This window comes from Chiloscyllium plagiosum, chromosome 5 (genome assembly GCF_004010195.1).
Source record: "Chiloscyllium plagiosum isolate BGI_BamShark_2017 chromosome 5, ASM401019v2, whole genome shotgun sequence".
Lineage (NCBI taxonomy): Eukaryota > Metazoa > Chordata > Chondrichthyes > Orectolobiformes > Hemiscylliidae > Chiloscyllium > Chiloscyllium plagiosum.
In genome coordinates, this window is record NC_057714.1 from 18,321,677 (window position 1) to 18,340,078 (window position 18,402).

Genomic DNA, 18,402 nt, shown 5'->3' on the forward strand with positions numbered 1-18,402 from the left:
ATAAGCACAATATAACTAGCAGGAAATCAGTTGAACTTATACAATTTAAATCATTCCATTTAGCAGATTGTCACCAAGCAATAATTGTAATCTGTAATCTTGGACATAACTGTATGCAAATAATGATTTTGATCAAGAGTACACCTTTCTCCACCTATTATTCTTTCATTTGCACCTTTGAACCTGCTGCATCATTTGCTGTGCACCTTTATATCCCCTGACTTCATCTCCTGGTGAAGAGAAGCAGCCAAAGAATAGAATGCTCTCTGATTTGTTGTGTTTGATGAAGAACAGGAAAGGGTGATCAACAACAAATTCTGCTTCCAATGGTAAACTTCGATTGTTAATGATGGCTGCAGTATCTGCTGCAGCCTCTGTGCCCTCTTCATTAACTTCCACGAAAGACTTGTGAAAAACATTTGACAAGAAAAGGTTACTTGCTTCAGACATTCCAGTGAAATTAGCCTTTGCCAGATCAAATGCTTCAGTCATCCCCATCGCTAAAAGTACATCTTTAAGGTCAAATTGGTCTTCCAATTTAAATCTGGGCAGATGAACCCTGACCTTGATTTTCATCATGTTTGCCTGGTTGGTCCAAAGGAGAAGGTTTTCATGTGTAAGTGTCTGCTCCAGCTATTAGGAAAAAAAACAGGTTAATCAATGGAAAATAGTGTTTACCGGTTTGTTTAGAATCATTTTTAATCAATAAATCTCTTGCTGCCAGTTAACCTATGTATTTATCATCAATTTCATAGTTTCATCACACTTTATTCAGCAGGAATGTCACTTTGATCAGACAAAAAGCATTGGACCATAATTCCAAGTTATTTTTCAATACTTTAGGTTGACTTTTTTTTAGATTGCTTACAGTGTGGAAACAGGCCCTTCGGCCCAATAAGTCCACACCGACCTGCCGAAGCACAACCCACCCAGACCCATTCCCCTACATTTACCCCTTCACCTAACACTTCGTGCAATTTAGCATGGCCAATTCACCTGACCTGCACATCTTTGGACTGTGGGAGGAAACCGGAGCACCAGGAGGAAACTCTCACAGACACGGGGAGGATGTGCAAACTCCACACAGTCAGCCACCTGAGGCAGGAATTGCACCTGGGTCTCTGGTGCTGTGAGGCAGCAGTGCTAACCACTGTGCCACCGTGCCGCCCATGCCGACATCTACTGCAGAAAGGCAAAAGTGAGGACTGCAGCTGCTGGAGATCAGAGTCAAGATTAGAGTGGTGCTGGAAAAGCACAGCAGGTCAGGCAGCAGGAAAATCTACTGCAGAAAGCCTTTTAAAAGTTTACATGCTTGCTTTCACTGATGCCCCGCATTCCCACATAAGTCCATTTCCATCTATGAACATTTTTACCCAACCTATCTCCTCTCACCTCAAACAACTCCGACATCTATTTCATTGATAAATTTGGCAATGAATTTCTAAGGAGAACTTTTGGAGGCCTATCTTATTAATACAACATTAAATACATCAAATTCTAACATTAAGGGTATTTACAATGTGTTTCACAGTCACCAGAAACACAGTCCACACCCGACAATAGCCTGATGATAGCCTGACCCATCATGATGCATCACCTGGCTGACAGATGTCTTCACCAATAATAATATAATAACTGACCCAAGTTATCAATGCCCAGGTTACAATCTATCTTGGAAAATCTGAAAGATCCTCAACTGTTTGAAGACGTAGCCTCTTAGGCTTCGAGTGTAACATGAAGAACAACATAAATCAGACCATTGTTCATGAAGATCATAAGATGTAGGAGTGGAAGCACGCCATCTGGCTCTGAAGCCCACTCTGCCTTTCAATGAGATCATTGTTAACCTGATCACTCCCCTACTCCACCTTTCTGATTCATCCCCATAAGCCTATATTCCCTTATTGATTAGCAATATGCATATACTTAATGACCCAGCCTTGAAAGCCTTCCACAGTAAACAATTGATAGATTCACCACAGTCAAGAAAAGATCCTTCTCATCTCTCTCTTAAATGGCAACTCTTTACTCTGACATTATACCTACTGGTCCCAGAGTCTCCTACAAAGGGGGAAAACCTCATAACATCTACCCTATCAAGCCCCCGAAAAATCTTATATGGTTAAATAATGTCTCCTGTCATTCTTCTAAATTCCAATGAGTACAAGTCCAACCTCCTCAACCTTTTCTCAAGAGATACCAGAGATAAACTTCATGAACTTTCTCCAGATCGCCTCCAATGCCAGTACATCTTTCCTGAAGTGAAGAGACCAAAATTGTTCAAAATATTTCAGTGGTCTATTACCTTGAATAGTTCTCACAAAACCTCCATATTATTACATTTAATTTCCTTTGAAATAAAAGCTAACATTCCATTTGACTTTCTGATTACCTGCTAAAATTAGATGCTCACCTTTTGTTAGTTTTGCACTAGGAATGTGTGGCGTTTGGCGGTCTTTCTCTTTTTAAATAATACTCAACTCTTCTATCCTGCCTGTAAATGCATAACCTCACATATACCTCAAATGTTTGTGACAATGCTGTCAATTTAAAAAGGTTATTTTGTTCTGGGTTGTTTTTTTGAAGAGAGGTTGTAAAGGCAGAGATGACAAACTGGCTACTGGAGATGGCCTTAGGAGGCCTTTAGGTTTATTTTCGGAAAGTTGGAACAGCTGGAATTGGAGTGGCCAGTTCTCACAAACCGGGCTTTCTCGTGTTTGTTTTAGCTTTAGCAGTCAGAAGCTGTTTGGGGTCTTAGAAAGATAGAAGCTTCAGTGAATGATTCTTATCTGCTATTTTCTCTGAAATCTCTCGATGTTTTTCCCTCCTGGATTACAGAATTGCATGTAAGAATCTGTGTCTGAATTTACTTTTTTGCAAAGGGCTGTGTCTATGGAATGTTACTGAATTGGAACAGTTAATTAGTAATAGGTACTGTATCTATTGTTCAATTAAATTTTCCATGAGCTATGTTATTCTAAATTCTTCTTTCTTTTGTTTGCATTTTATCTATAGTGTTTAAATAAATAGTATTTTGCTTAACAACAAATAGTTTGACCAGTCACATTATATCTGGAACATGCACCTTTAAATCTACCTTTAAATCAAGAAAAAGTTAGGGTCTAGGCTACCTTCTTAAAATATTTTGATGGGGTCTGGCCTGGTCCATAGTATAGTTATTCCATCTATTTAGCCCATTCAATTACCCAATCTATACCCCTCCTTCTGTCATCCTAAATATTTGCCTTCCTATTTATTTTTGGACCATCGACAAACATTACAACTTGGAGTAGGAGTCAGCAATGCAGCCCCATGAGCCTACTTCACCCATTCAGGGAATTTAGTCACCTAGCCATTCACATTCCCTCAGCAGAACTTCTTTCTATCCATATTGTTAATACTGACATGGACCATGACAATGGGATCTTTTCCTTCCCACTCAAAGTTCCACTGTGGCCAAGATGCAATATCCTGAACCCAGGCATCAAGCAGGCATCACCACCTGTGGGAATCTCATTCCCGGCCACAGAGAAGAGTGTCTATTCCCATGATTATATTATCCCCCATTACAAGTACATTTCTCCTAACTCTCCCCCCAAACCCCCACTTGTGAATGTGCCACAGTGCTAGAGTCAGCTTTCTCATCCTCCCTGCAGTCCCCACTCTTGTCCGCACAGGGAGCGAGACTCCCAAACCTGTTGGACAAAAACAAGGGCTGAGGCTCGTGCAGCACTAACCCCTGGATCTGTCTACTTGATCTGCTCAAATGTGGCATGGTCTGCTCAAATCGAATGTGTATTGCAATTAATTGTGGCCCCAACACTGATTCCTGCGGCAATCCAATTCTTCTTGTTTGGCAGTTCCTCAGGATCAAGCATGATTTGCAGAGGCTGCAGGGAAGCAGGGTTCTCTGGTGGCTGACTAGTCTAGTCTTGGAGCTGCAGACATTCCAACAAGAGGGGAAGGTGGTGTTTGAAGAGTTGGATAGGGGGGGTCGCTCAGGATTCTGTGAACCCTTTCCACTGCTTGTGCTTGACCTCCACATGGTGACACTTGAAGTGGCTGGCACATTCGCAGATGTTTCTTTTCCAGATTGTGCATTCTAGCTCAAGTGATTCAGTGGGGATGTGTCACTTGCTGAAGGGGGTTTTCAGGATATCATTAAGGCATTTCTTCTGTTCTCCTAGTGATCAGTTCCCATCGCAAAACTCAGAGTACAGCACTTGTTTAGGGAGTCTGTTTCAGGCATGCAGACAATGTGGCCTGCCCATTTCAGCTTGTCCAGTGCCTCGATGTTGGGATTAGTAAGCTGGGAGAGGACAGTCACATTCATGTACCTATCCTCCTGGTGGATTTGCAAGATTTTGCAAAGGCAGCACTGGTGACATTTGTCCAGAGATCAGAGATGTCTACGCTACATCATTCATGTTTCTGAAGCATATGAGGAGGGTGAAGTCCATGGCTGCTGTGTAGAACATGACTTTTGGACTAGATTTGAGGTCTCGGACTTTGAACTCCCTGTTCCTCCTGGCATTTGAAGGCTGCACTGGCACACTGGAGTCAATGTTGTATTTCATCATCAAAGCTCGCTTACACCGAGAGGAGGCTGCCAATGTATGGGCAATGGCCCACGCTGTGTGACAGAAGGCACACCACTAGCTGCAAGTTGAAAATGTCTTTATCCCAGTTCTCTGTCTTCAATTAATTAGCCAATCCTCTGTCCATGCTAATGTACTATACCCAAGGGGTCTTATTTTATTTAGTAGACTTATGTGCAGTACATTATCCATCACCTTTTGGAAATCCAAATACGTTTCGCCTACTGGTTCCTCTTTATCTACACGGTTTATTACCTCCTCAAAGAATACATTTGTAACTAAGTTTGTCAGGCATGGTTTTCTCTTCATGAATCCATGTTGACTTTGCTTAATTAAGCTATGCATTGCTACATGGAGGATGGTGGGTACCTGGAATGTGCTGTAATGAGAGGTGGTAGAAGCAGATATAATAGCAACATTTGAGGACAGGGACTGGAGGGCTATGGACCATGTGCAGGGAGATGGGAATAGTTCGGAACGGTCAGCACAGAAACAGTGAGCTGAAAGCCTTTTCCTGTACCATACTGTTCTATGCTTTATGTTAAATAAACTGCCATATAACCTTTACAATTGATTCTAGCATTTTCCCAATCACAGATGTGAAGCTAACTAGACTGTAATGGCTTGTTTTTTTTTGTCTCCCTTGCTTTCTCATTTCTCTGGGACTTTTTCTCAGTCTAAGAATTCTTGGAAGATTAAACGCAGTACAGTTATTACCTCTGCAGCTACTTCTTTTAAAATCTAGGATGTAACCCACCAGGTTCAGGGAATATCTTGGCCCCATTGTGTTCCATTAGTTTCTCTAGTACTTTTGTTCTAGTGTTAATTATTGTGTCTATTTCCGCCCTTCCCCCCATTCCCTTTTTAGCCCTCTTGATAATTTTGGAATCCTATTAGCGTGCTGCATGGTGAAGACTCATTATGTATTCAACTACTCAACCATTTTCTGACTCAGCATGATTATTTGCTCAGATTCGTTTTCTAAGGGTCATATGTTCATTGTTGCCTCTCTCTCTTTTAGATATTTAAAGAAACTCTCACTCTCCATTGTTATACTACTTGTCCATTTGCACTGCAGTTTATTTTGCTTCCTCATTTTTTATCGGTCATGTTTTGTTCGCTTTTAAAATCTTGCCACGTCTTTGATTTGCTAGTAATATGTACCATATTTTATGTTTTTATTTAATTGATACTGTCCTTAACTTCTCTGGTTAACCATAGTCAGTTTATCCCCTTCCTTGAATCATTATTCTGACTGCGATAAATCTTTGATGTTGAGGCATTAACTGTTGAAATGGCTATCACTATTCATCAACTGTCTTCTCTGCTAAATCCTTCCCAGTCCACTCGAACTAGCTCTGCCCTCAATCCCATGCCTAGATTTATCAGTTATTTCTGAGCCAGGTTTCTCGTGCTCAGACTGAGTGCTGAATTCTGTCATTTTATAATCATTGAACCCTAGAGGATCTTTGATTCTAAGAGAATTCGTTAAACATGCCTCATTACCTGAACAGTCTGATCCCTGGTTAGATCCACAACATTTTGTTCCAGTAAACTCTCCCAAATACACTCTATCAATTCTTCCTCGTGACTACGTCTGCCAATTTGATTTCTCAATCCACATGAAGATTAACGTCACCCTTGATCAATGTACTGCCCTTTCACATGCCAATCTTATCTTCTGATTTATTCTCCATCCTACAGAACAGCTAATGTTAGGGGGCCAGGAGACACTCCCACTAGTATTTTCTTACCCTTGTTATTTCTACAACATCCGTTCCAAATTTATTTCATGCTAACACACTAAGTCCATAATCGTACTAACCTGCTCCAGCCCAGTGGAGTTATCATTGATGCCATCAGGCAGCAAGATAATCATGCTTAGCTCATTTTGGATGTAAGGGAGTTCCAGAACTTTGGTTTGGAGTTCCTCAATATAACCAAAGTAAAATTCTTCTTCCTGGAACATCATGTTTATTGGCTTGGATTCTCTCTGAGAAGAAAGTTATGATTTATTAACATCTGTGTAAACTTGACAGAGTAAAAGATATAAAATTATTATAAATGAAATGTTATCGCCAGAGGAACTTACCTTGTTTAGCCAGAACGATTTTACGTATGTCTTATTTTCAGTAAATTTGCTGCTCCACTGCCCCTTAAAGTAGATGGCATTTACAAGAACAAGTTTTGTGTTGTGAGTAATACTTCTCTCTGGCAGAATGTTCTGGATTTTACCTAAATCAGAGCACAGAAATGAACAACTTCAATTTAGTAAGGTGAAGTATAATACTTAAAACAGCAATATATTTGCAGCTGACAATTCTGATACTAACATGCTATAAATGTTAACTTGCACGGTGGCTCAGTGGTTAGTACTGCTGCCTCACAGCACCAGAGACCCAGGTTTGATTCTAACCTTAGGTGACTGTCTGTGTGGAGTTTGCACCTTCTCCCAGCGTTTGCGTGGGTTTCCTCCGGGTGCTCTGGATTCCTCCCACAATCCAAAGATGTGCAGGTCAGGTGATTTGGCCATGCTAAATTGCACATAGTGTTCAGGGATGTGTAGGTTAGGTGCATTAGTCAGGGGTAAATGTAGGGTAAAATGGTCAGGGTGGGTTACTCTTCAGAGGGTCGGACTTGTTGGGCCGAAGGGCCTATTTCCATTCTGTAGGGATTCTATTCTATTCTAAATCACAGCAATGGCTTATTTGCGTACAGCGTATTCCAGGGTTTAATGTTTTGCTCAGATTGATCAGATAAACTTGGACTTTCTTGGAATTATGCAATTTGACCCACACTCATTACAAACCCCTGGAGGTAAATTTAATTAAATAGTTGCAGTAGTGAGGTCATACGGTTTAATATCTCCATATTTTAAAAATCACCCTTACTGAGTTAATTAATATAATATATTTTACTTCGATCATGGGCTAATTAGTATAAGTTGAATATGGATTTCACTAATTTAACAAAAACAGAAGTTGCTGGAAAAGCTCAGCAGATTTATCAGGCTCTGTGGACAGAAACCAGAGTTAACATTTCAGTTCCAGTAACCATTCCCCAGAACTGACGGTAACCAGGAAGAAGTTGATTTATATGCATAAGATAGCATGGAGGGAATGCTTAAGGAGTAAACGACATGGGGAGATAGAGTCCAAAGAGAGAGAAGAACAGTTGGACAGATAAAGAAGTGACTAATGATCAGTCTAGGGGAATGAATAGCTATGATTCATTGGGGACTATTAGTGGCTAACAATGTGTAATAGCATACCATGTGATAACAAGGCCTGATGTGTCAGGATTGAGGTAAGGACATGGGAGAAGGTGCCTCAAGCCCTGAAATTGTTGAACTCAGTGTTGAGTCCATAACGTTATAGAGTGCCCAATGGAAAATGAAATGCTGTTCTTCCAGATTGTGTTGAACTCACTGGAGCATTGCAGCAAACCTGAGAGAGAGATGTTGGCCAGGGAACAAGGTGATGTATTGAAGTGGCAGGCAACATGATGGTCAGGGTCTTTTTTTCAGACAGACTGTAGGTAGTCTACAAAGTGGTCACCCAGTCTAGGCTCCACTTCCCCAGTGGAGACCACATTGTGAACAGTGAATGCAGTAGACTAGATTATATGAAGTGCAGGTAAAAACGCTGCTTCACATGGAAGGTGCATTTGGGTCCTTGGATACTGAAGAGGTAAATGGACTGGTGTTACACCTTCTGCAGTTAGTGTCATAGAGACGTACAACACAAATACAGACCCTTTTGACCAACTCATCCAGATATCCCAGATTAATCTAATCCCATTTGCAAGCATTTGGCCTATATCCCTCTAAAACCTATCTATTCATATACCCATCCAGATGCCTTTTAAGTGTTGTAATTGTACCAGCTTCCTCTGCCCTTAGGTCCCTTTTAAATCTTTCCCCTCTCACCTTAAACATATACCCTCTAATTTTGGACTCCCCCACCCCAGGGAAAATACCTTGTATTTTTACCCTATCCATGCCCATCATGATTTTATAAACCCCTGTCAAATGAATGTAGGAGTGTCGTGATGAATGGTAAGGCCTTAAGGAGTGTAGTGGAACAGAGGGACCTTGGAGTTCAGGTGCACGGTTCTCTGAAAGAGGACTAACAGGTAGACAGGGCAGTGAAGAAAGATTTTGGCACACTGGCCTTCATCAGTCAATACACATAGTATAGAAGCTGGGAAGTTATGTTTGGTGAGACTGCACTTGGAGTATTGTTTTCAGTTTTGGTCACTTTGCTATAGAATGAATGTTATTAAACTGGAAAAAATGTAGAAGAAATTTTCAAGGATGTTGCAAGGACAAGGTAGGATGGGATGGTCGGTGAAGACAAGGTGGATCCTATTGCAATTGTGGGAGGGGAGGGGGTTGGTGAGTACTTAAGTGCATGAAATGAGTCAGGCCTGGCTGAGGGCTCCGTTAACCATGGTGCTGGTTGTGGAAGAAGGTGGACATTTTGGAGCCCCCCTTTTCAAAGTTGGCATCATCGGAACAAATGTGGCAGAAATGTCAAAACGGGGTAAAAGGAATAGAATTTTTACAGGAAGCAGGGCGTGAGGATGTGTGGTCAAAGTAACTGTGGGAGTCAGTTGGTTTGGAATGGATATTGTTGGCCAGCCTATCCCCAGAAAATAGAAACAGGGATGTCTAGGGAGGGAAGCGAGGTGTCAGAGATGGACCATGTGAGAGCAGTATGGAAACTGGAGCTTGGGGGCAGTGAGGGGTGTTGGTCACCGGATGAAGTGAGGTTAGTGACCGTAGTGAGCATATGACCTGATGTTTTCCATGGTGACGTCATGGTTCAGGAGGAGCTAGGAAGAGGTCCTTACAACTGGTACTCAGTCTCTGCATGGAGAGGTCAGCACGCAAGACAACATCACCACTCGTGTCAGCAGGCTTAATTACAAAGTCAGGGTTGGATCTGAGAGCAGGAAGTGCAGTCAGTTCATGGGGAGATAGGTTGGCATTAGTGAGGTTGGGTAGAGAAAATGAGGCGACCAAAGTCACATCGACAGTTCTCAATTTATAATCTGTCTCAACCCCTCTCAATATTATACACCCCAATTCAGTTACACTTCAGCCTCCTCAGTTTTAAAGAAAATACTCCAGTTTATCCAAGCTTTTTTTGTCGTGAAGTGTTCTAATCTAGGCAACATCTTTGTAAATCATCTGTGCACTCTTTCAGTGCAATCATACCTATCCAGTTTCTTGTTTACAGCTGGAGCCAAGCTGTAGCCTGACTCAGGTTACATGCAGTTCCAGCATAACCTCCTTGCCTTTGTAACATAAACCTCAGCTATTAAAGAAAAGCATGCTACATGCCTCCTTAACCAGTTTATTGAACTGTCCTGCTATCTTAAAAAGAATGCATTCTTCGTCTTCCAGGGTACTTTGTTTCTCCACAATGCTCAGTATGCTCCCAATTATTACAGATTTTCTTGTCCTTTTGCACCTCTCACAATGAATTGCTTCACACCTCTCTGGATTGAATTATATATTCCATTTCTCTGCCTAACTGAGGATTTTTATCTTCCTGCAATTTAAAAAGTTCCTTATCATACTAACCAGAATATCATGTTCGTATCACCTGCAAAATTCTTTTATCATGCTCTCTACATTTGAATCCAAATTATCAATATTAATGCCAAGGAAGTTCCAAGATATTGGGAGGTCCTGTTGTGGCTATTGGTTAGGCCACTGTTGGAATATTGCGTGCAATTCTGGTCTCCTTCCTATCGGAAAGATGTTGTGAAACTTGAAAGGGTTCAGAAAAGGTTTACAAGGATGTTGCCAGTGCTGGAGGATTTGAGCTATAGGTAGAGGCTGAACAGGCTGGGGCTGTTTTCCCTGGAGCGTCAGAGGCTGAGGGGTGACCTTATAGAGGTTTACAAAATTAGAAGGGTCTGTTTCCATGCTGTACATCTCTATGACTCTATATGCAGAACTCCATTGGTATCAGCCTTCAACAGTCACACTAAAATAAAACAAAGAAATATGGGTGCTGGAAAATTTAAACCAAAAAGGAAATTGCTGGTGAAACTCAGCCTCTCATGGTCCATATTCTCACCTTTCTCGCTTTTCTTCTTCCCTAGCTTAATTTGCCTAACTTCTCCCCTCTTTGTACCTGAGTTCTGTCTCCACAAATCCACTTATTACCCCACCTCTTGTCAGCAAATATCCTATTTTCCCAGATGTTCTGAAGGAGGATCAGTGGTCTTGAAATGTTAATTGTTTCTCTCTACACAGATGTTGCCAGACCCCCTGAGATTTTCCAGCGATTTCTGTTTCTGCTTAAATGTCCTGTCTTTTGAGCGCAGATTCAAAGATGCCCATCTCCAAAACTTAATTTATTAATTAACTTCATTTATGATTCAGTTAAAACATAGAAACTCATGAAAAGGAATCAGTTATTCAGTTCTTCGAACTTGGCCTGTCATTCGATTACATCAAAACTGATCTGTTGCATCATCTTCTCAACAAAGTAGCAAATTTGTTTCCCTGAAGAATTCCTTCAAGGTCAACACAGCATTAACCTTTGTTTATTATACATATATATTTGCCAGGGATAAGTTTATTTCATAACAGCATCCTTCTACAGCATATCAGGTAGATATTTTCTAATAAACTTGTTCAGAGATGTTATGACATACCCCTGGAACAAGAGGACTTGAACCTGGGTCTCCTGGTTAAAAAGGAAGGGACACTACCACTGCACTACAAGAGCCCCTTACAGCACATCAGTTTTTGTTTTTATTAACCTACGTTTCTAATCAACCTTTTCAGAGATATTATTACATACTTCTGTAACAGGTGGGATTTGAAGCTGGGCCTCCCAGTCAATAGGTAGGGGCACTACTACTGTGCCACAAGAGGGGCCTTATAGGACAGCAGTTATGGTTTAATTTTTAAAGTCAGTGCAGCTGATTCATATTACTTTTGATTTTAATAGTTTGTAACTACTTCTCCTCTAGTCTAATTCAAATAAGTCATACAAATATCAAATATAACTTACCTTCAGTCCTGTTGTCTACCCAAGAATTGATCACTTTTCTGGCAGCTTCTGGCTGACTTTGAAAACTAACAGCAGCCAATTGTGAATCATAGAATTTTGATGCAGAGTTTTGGAATGTCTGAAAAAAAAATGACCATCAATGATAATATCACTTTAAGTACAAATGGGAAAATGTTTACTTCTTGACAAGAGAGCTGTTAGAGCATAGGTAAACTTAAAATGAATTTAAAAAGATCTGCTGATGGGCTGAAACTAAGAGAAGGCAACTGGACCACTTTATATGTTGTATGTTCGACATAATTCAATGCTATGCACAGACAACTGAATGAATTCTGATCTACATTTTAGCAAAGAAATTAAAGATTCAGAAACATTTGGCTTGAGTTTTGCTAATAAAAAAGGGTAGGTTCAAGTCTCACCTGTTTCAAAGACATATCACCACATGTCTGAATGGATTAATTAATGATATTTGTAAACTCAACGCTGTATATACTGACTTCTTTTGACTTCATGAAATATTACAGCTAAAATAATGATTTGGATTGCTTAATATAACAGATGCCATTATTGACAACCAGATTTTTGAAACAAACTATGTTCCTTTTGCATACCACAACATTACATTGTCCATACAAATACCCATCTGAATTAAGAGGAGTAGGCCATAAGTTCTGATTTAAAATATTGGCCCCAACATTCTGATGATATTCTCTGCCACTGGAATTGTGGCTGGGTAAGATTTCTGTTCAGTCACAAAGGTTTTCAAAAAGTTGAAAATACCCTCATCTTGTGCTGCTCTCTGTAAGTATTTGTGAGACTTGTGCATTTTGTTAAACTGCCTGGTGAAATGTTCAACAATTGGGTATCAAGATGGTACATTTTTCCTGAGTGCAGAACACAACAGTTGCTCATTCTGTTGATTTGACTTAGTGAGAAAGCTGTTCAGATTCTCCACTCAGATTAAAATAATAATCAGCCCTTCATCAAATCCTCATAATTAAATAAGGTTTATTTCCAGCGATTGTGTTTGCTGTTTACTTGGTTAGAAGTCACATGACACCAAGTTATAGTCCAACAGGTTTATTTGAAATCACAAACTTTTGGAACACTGCTCCTTCATCAGGTGAGCAGTGTGACTGGTGTTGTGTGACTTCTGACTTTGTCCATCCAAGTTCAATACCAGCAGATCCTGTTTACAGCATCAAGCCCCCTGAGAAAGCTCAGGGATCCACATTCAACCAGTAGTTCTGCAATCTGAATCAATTGTACATCCTTTCATCATATCAAAACATTGAAATCATTGTGCAATACTTTTCACATGTATCATTCAGGCAGTAAAATTAATGGAATGGAAATTATAGAAAGGAGCTTTGTGGTGAGTATATTTCAGGACCAACTTAAAATATGGAAATTAAAGTTGCATGGTGATGTGCAGCATCTATGAAGGTCTCCAGGTCCCCAAACCTAGGCTTGCAAAATCACACACAGTGCCAATAGGACTTGCAACTGTCCAAATGGCTGCAAACAAGACATGAAAAAAGAAACATTTAGCACTTACATAAGCATATACTCGCTGAAATTATGATTGAAATAGATTTGTGGTGCAGCGTGACCCTTGAGGACTTCTACTGAAAAATGTGCCAGGGACCTCAAGACTTATGGTGTACACCCTGTTGTTCTAATGACTGAAAGTTCCCTATTGTAGTACTGTTCAAATGATATCTTGGAACTCCACATCAGTACAGTATCATGGTGTAGCCTACATATATGAGGATCTTTCCATGGAATTGGTTTTAATGGCAAGTTTGACAAAAGTATAAAAGATTAAGGAAGCTTACATTCCAGTATTTATTTGTGCTAACTAAAATATGTACCAGAAATTTGGGCTAATGCCACACATAATTTTAGAATCTTAGAAACCCTTCAGTGTGCAAGCAGGACATTTGGTCCATCGTGTCCACACCAACCGTACAAAGAGCATCTCACCTAGACCCTCCACCACCCCTACAACCCTGCATGTCCCATGGCGAATCTAGTTAACCTGCAATTGCAAGGCACTATCGGTAATTTAGCACGGCCAATCCACCTAAGCTGCACATGCTCTGACTGTAGGAGAAAACTAGAGCACACAGAGAAAACCCATGCAGACATGGGAAGAAGGTACAAACTCCAAACTGGTCCCTGGCACTGTCAGGCAGCCATGCTTACAACTGAGCCACCGTGCCGCCCCTGTTTTCTGTTCATTGACTTAAATAGTCAGAAGAATGATGCACAGAATGTGCTAAAACTGACATCTGCTCTCCTGTGCATGGACCTGAAGTATCATAAGTAAATGTTAAAAACTGCATGCTTCAGAAGAACAGAATGTGAAAAAGATACAATTCAATATATGAAGGCTCAAGTTTTCTTATCCCTAAAGCATTAGTTAACTTGGTAGTAGTATTTGCAACAAATTCAGGTGTAAGAATGAATTGAACTGGTTGTTCTCATTTTGAGATTAGATTACCTACACAGTGTGGAAACAGGCCCTTTGGCCCAACCAATCCACACCGAACCTCTGAAGAGTAACCCACCCAGACCCACTTCCCTCTGACTAATGCACCTATCACTATGGGCGATTTAGCATGGCTAATTCACCTGACCTGCACATCGTTTGGATTGTCATTATGTTTATGTTGTTTTGCAATAATTTTACACAATTGTTGGAAATGGTGTATCATGTCCAGTAGGTGTGACCAATTTTCATCATTCTGATCTTACTTTGAGAAATGTGTGTGTTTCCTCTCCAAATAGACGGTTAGCCAATTTCAGCAGATAAGGTTTGTCACGGTCATTGATACCAGCCATCAACTCCTTGAATTTTGGATGGACATCTCCATCTGTGTCAAACTGCAGAACCTGTTGTTATGGAAATAAAAATAAAGATGTGAATCTAGACGGCTTAAATCTATTGACTTAAACCTCCCCAAAACATCTGACCAAATATATAGAGAACCAACTAGCTTAGTTGCTAAAATGGGATTGTTTTTCATCTTGCACTCATCAGGATTGTGACACAAGAAAACCACATTTCAAAAGGGAGCACATTTCAAAAGGGAGAAGATGGTGCTGATTGGTTGGACCATAGTTGGCATGGCAATACAGAAGGAATTGTTAAGTCATTCTTAGCTACTTAATCTCAGATCAACTGACAATGTTGATTTGGTTTCCAGAATAATTCTTAACCCAGCCATGACAACTTTGTAAATCTTGTCCAACAGCAGAATGCCATCTAACATTCGACTCAATATTCTGAGGTTTGTAAATATGTTCAGACAGTCATCCCACTCCCCCTAGATGATTGAAGGAACATACTGTTTGACATGGTCAACCTGTCTTCACGGCATATGATCTGCCATTACACCAACACTGAAAGTGCACTGAATTACTCATTTATATGATCGGCTAAGTGTCTTTTGCTTAACAGCAGCATCCTGTTCAGTGGAGACTTTCATTCATGTGTTTACTACAAAGTTGCAACATGAAATGACTTGCTTCAGTTCTGCTGAGGTCAGAATTACCAAGCACATCACTAGGTACAGTGTATACTTAAACAAGCATTAAAGCTGCCAGGTTTAGTTGTGCAAATGTTAATATTAAAATAGACTTTTATAACCATCACCATTTCCACCAAACAATGGCTACCCTAACATATTAAATGTCCAAATCTGTCTTTACATATCTATAAATCAACATTTTAAATCTCAAAACCAAACTGTTCATATTCGCAATGCAAGATCCTATAGCACATTTGAACAGTATTTTCTATCATCAAGTATTATCATATCAATAATTAATACAAAATAAGTATTATTACAGATGCCAATTAATGAATTAACAGCACAATAGAAATAAATCGGTATGATTTGGTGCTGATTAAAATAAGATGCGGTTGCAGGGAGACCTGATTTGGGAATTGAATATCCAAGGATACTCAGTGTTTCCAAAGTATAGACAGGGGGAAAAGGGGATAGTGTAGCTTTGTTAGTGAAGGAAGAGATAAGTGCTATAGTGAGAAATGATACCAGCACTGGAGATCAAAGTACTGAGTCGGTCTGGGTAAAAATAAGAAATGGCAAGGGAAAGAAGTTCCTGGTAGCAATAATCTATATGCTGCCAAATAATATCCTGCAGTATAAATCAGGATATACTGATAGTTTATGAGAAAGGTACAGCAATGATCATGGGTAATTTTAATAATGTATAATAGACTGGATTAATCAAATTGGCAAGAGTATTCTCGAGGGAGAGTTCATTGAATGTATTCGAGATTGCTTCTTGGACCAAGATGTTGGGGAATCAACCAGGGAGCAGGCTATTCTGGATTTTGTAACGTGTAACGGGGTGGGAATAATTAAAGATCTCATAGTAAAGAATCCTGTCAGGAAGAGTGATCATAACTTGCCAGGATTTCAAATTCAATTGGAGGATGAGAACCTGGAGTCCCACAAAAGTGTTCTGCAGTTATACATAGGTATCAGGACAGATCTGGTCCTAATGGACTGAATGGAAAGACTGAAAGGACAGTTGATATGCACTATCAGATGTTTAAGAAGATATTCAATTGCTCCCAACTAAAATATATTCCAAAAGAAAGAAAAATTGTAAGGGGAGCAAAGCAACCATGCTAAACAAGAAAGTTAAAGTTATATAAAGGCAAAAAACCAAGGTGTACTATATTCCAAAGATGAGTGGTGGGCTGAAACATTAGAAAACTTTTAAAGATCAACAAAGGGTAACCAGAAGTCTTCAAAAGAGAAAAAACTAAATTATTAAAGAAAACTAGCATAAAATGTAAAAACATGTCGCAAAAGTTTCCATAAATATGTGAAAGGGAAAAGAGAAGCTGAAGTGAATGTTGGTCCCTTGGAGGACGAATTTACGGAGATATTAGTGGGGAACGCAAAAATGACAGAATCACTAAATCAATATTTTGATTCAGGTTTCATGATGGGAGACACTAGCACCATCCCAATAACAATAAGTAATGCAGATGTTATAGAAAGGGAAGAATTTAGAACAATCATCATCAATAGGGAAACAGTCCTCACTAAACAGTTGGGATTGAAGGCTGACAAGTCCCCATTGCCTGATGGCCTACATCAGGAACATCAAGGAAGTGTGGCAGCAGGGATAGTAAATCCATTGTTGTAATATTCCAAAAATCCCTGGATGTGGAAAAGGTTCCAGTGGATTGGAAAAATTCTAATATAAGACCCTTATTCAAAACGGGAGGGTGGCAATAAATGACAACCTACAGATCAGTTAGTTTATCATCTATTGTTGGGCATTTATTAGCATGGAGAAAGTGAGGACTGCAGATGCTGGAGATCAGAGCTGAAAATGTGTTGCTGGAAAAACGCAGCAGGTCAGGCAGCATCCAAGGAGCAGGAGAATCGATTCTCCTGCTCCTTGGATGCTGCCTGACCTGCTGCGCTTTTCCAGCAACACATTTTCAGCATTTATTAGCATCCATTGTTACGGAAGTTAAAAATCACACAACACCAGGTTATAGTCCAACAGGTTTAATTGAAAGCACACTAGCTTTCGGAGCGCCACTCTTTCATTAGTACACCCCAGTCCAACACCGGCATCTCCAAATCATGGTTAGGAAGTAATAATAGGACATTTGATCAAAACGCAAGTCAAAATACAATCCATCAGAGGCAGTATGGCTTAATGAAGGATAAACCATGTTTGGCAAATTTGCTAGAGCTCTTTGAAGATTTAACATGCAATATGGATAATGGTGATCCTATAGATATGGTCTATCCGGACTTCCAGAAGGCATTTGATAAAGTCCGGCAGACAAGATCATATGGGGTTGGGATAATTCATTAGCTTGGATACAGGATTGGCTAACCAACAGAAAGCAGAAAGTCAGGAATAAATGAGTCTATTTTCCAGTTGCTTCAAAATGTAACTAGTGGGGTGCCACAGCAATTGGTCTTCATGTGTCCTAACTATTTACAGTCTATATTACTGACTTTGATGCAGGAATAGAAAATACTATAGCCAAATCTTAAGATGGCACTAAAATAGTACAAAACAAGTTACAGTGAATAAATAAGAATTTTACAAATAGATATGAACAGGTAGGTCAAATTCATGCACTCACCCCTGAATAGCATAGTGAATCTACCCACAATGCATGGATGGCAGAGTTTTGAGAAAACAGTTTAGCACCATCTTCTCAAGGGCAAGTGCGAAATTAATGGCTGCTCCAGCCAGCAATGCCTGCATTCTATGAATGATAAGGTCACCATTTATTTTACAACCTGTGAAAACTTCTCTCATAAAATTATTTCTTTTCTCCTGTCCAGCTGCTGTATCAAGGTCTCAGGAATTTCTTCAGCCTTGGAGCACATTTTCTGAAGCAGTGTCTCTTCCACAAATTTGTTGCCGCCACATTCCCTTTAACAGCAGTCATCAACTTTGTGGGGAAATAATAAGGAACACTTCAACTGTCATTATGGAGCTGTGCTGAGGGTGCAAGTAGACAGTACACACCACCAACCCGCACCAACCAACTCAACCCGCCCCGTGGCTGAACACTTTAACTCCCCCTCCCACTCCGCCAAGGACATGCAGGTCCTTGGCCTCCTCCATCGCCAGACCCTGACCACACGACGCCTGGAAGAAGAGCACCTCATCTTCCGCCTAGGAACCCTCCAACCACACGGGGTGAATGTAGATTTCTCCAGCTTCCTCATTTCCCCTCCCCCCAC

At 40.2% G+C, this 18,402-nt stretch overlaps 1 protein-coding gene across 3 annotated transcripts in view; it reads right to left on the reverse strand.

Annotated features, from left to right (window-relative positions):
- Nucleotides 1–6: 6 nt before the first annotated feature.
- LOC122550270 (leukocyte elastase inhibitor-like) overlaps nt 7–18,402 on the reverse strand; it is a 31,591-nt gene continuing 13,195 nt past the window's right edge. For all 3 annotated transcript variants that reach the window (XM_043691017.1, XM_043691015.1, XM_043691016.1), the window contains exons 3-7: nt 14,396–14,533; nt 11,636–11,753; nt 6,691–6,833; nt 6,424–6,591; nt 7–633 (exon numbers count right to left, since the gene is read on the reverse strand). In XM_043691017.1, coding sequence (XP_043546952.1) covers nt 166–633; nt 6,424–6,591; nt 6,691–6,833; nt 11,636–11,753; nt 14,396–14,533 — 1,035 coding nt within the window. In that variant the 3' untranslated portion in view covers nt 7–165. The remainder of the gene's footprint in view (nt 634–6,423; nt 6,592–6,690; nt 6,834–11,635; nt 11,754–14,395; nt 14,534–18,402) is intronic.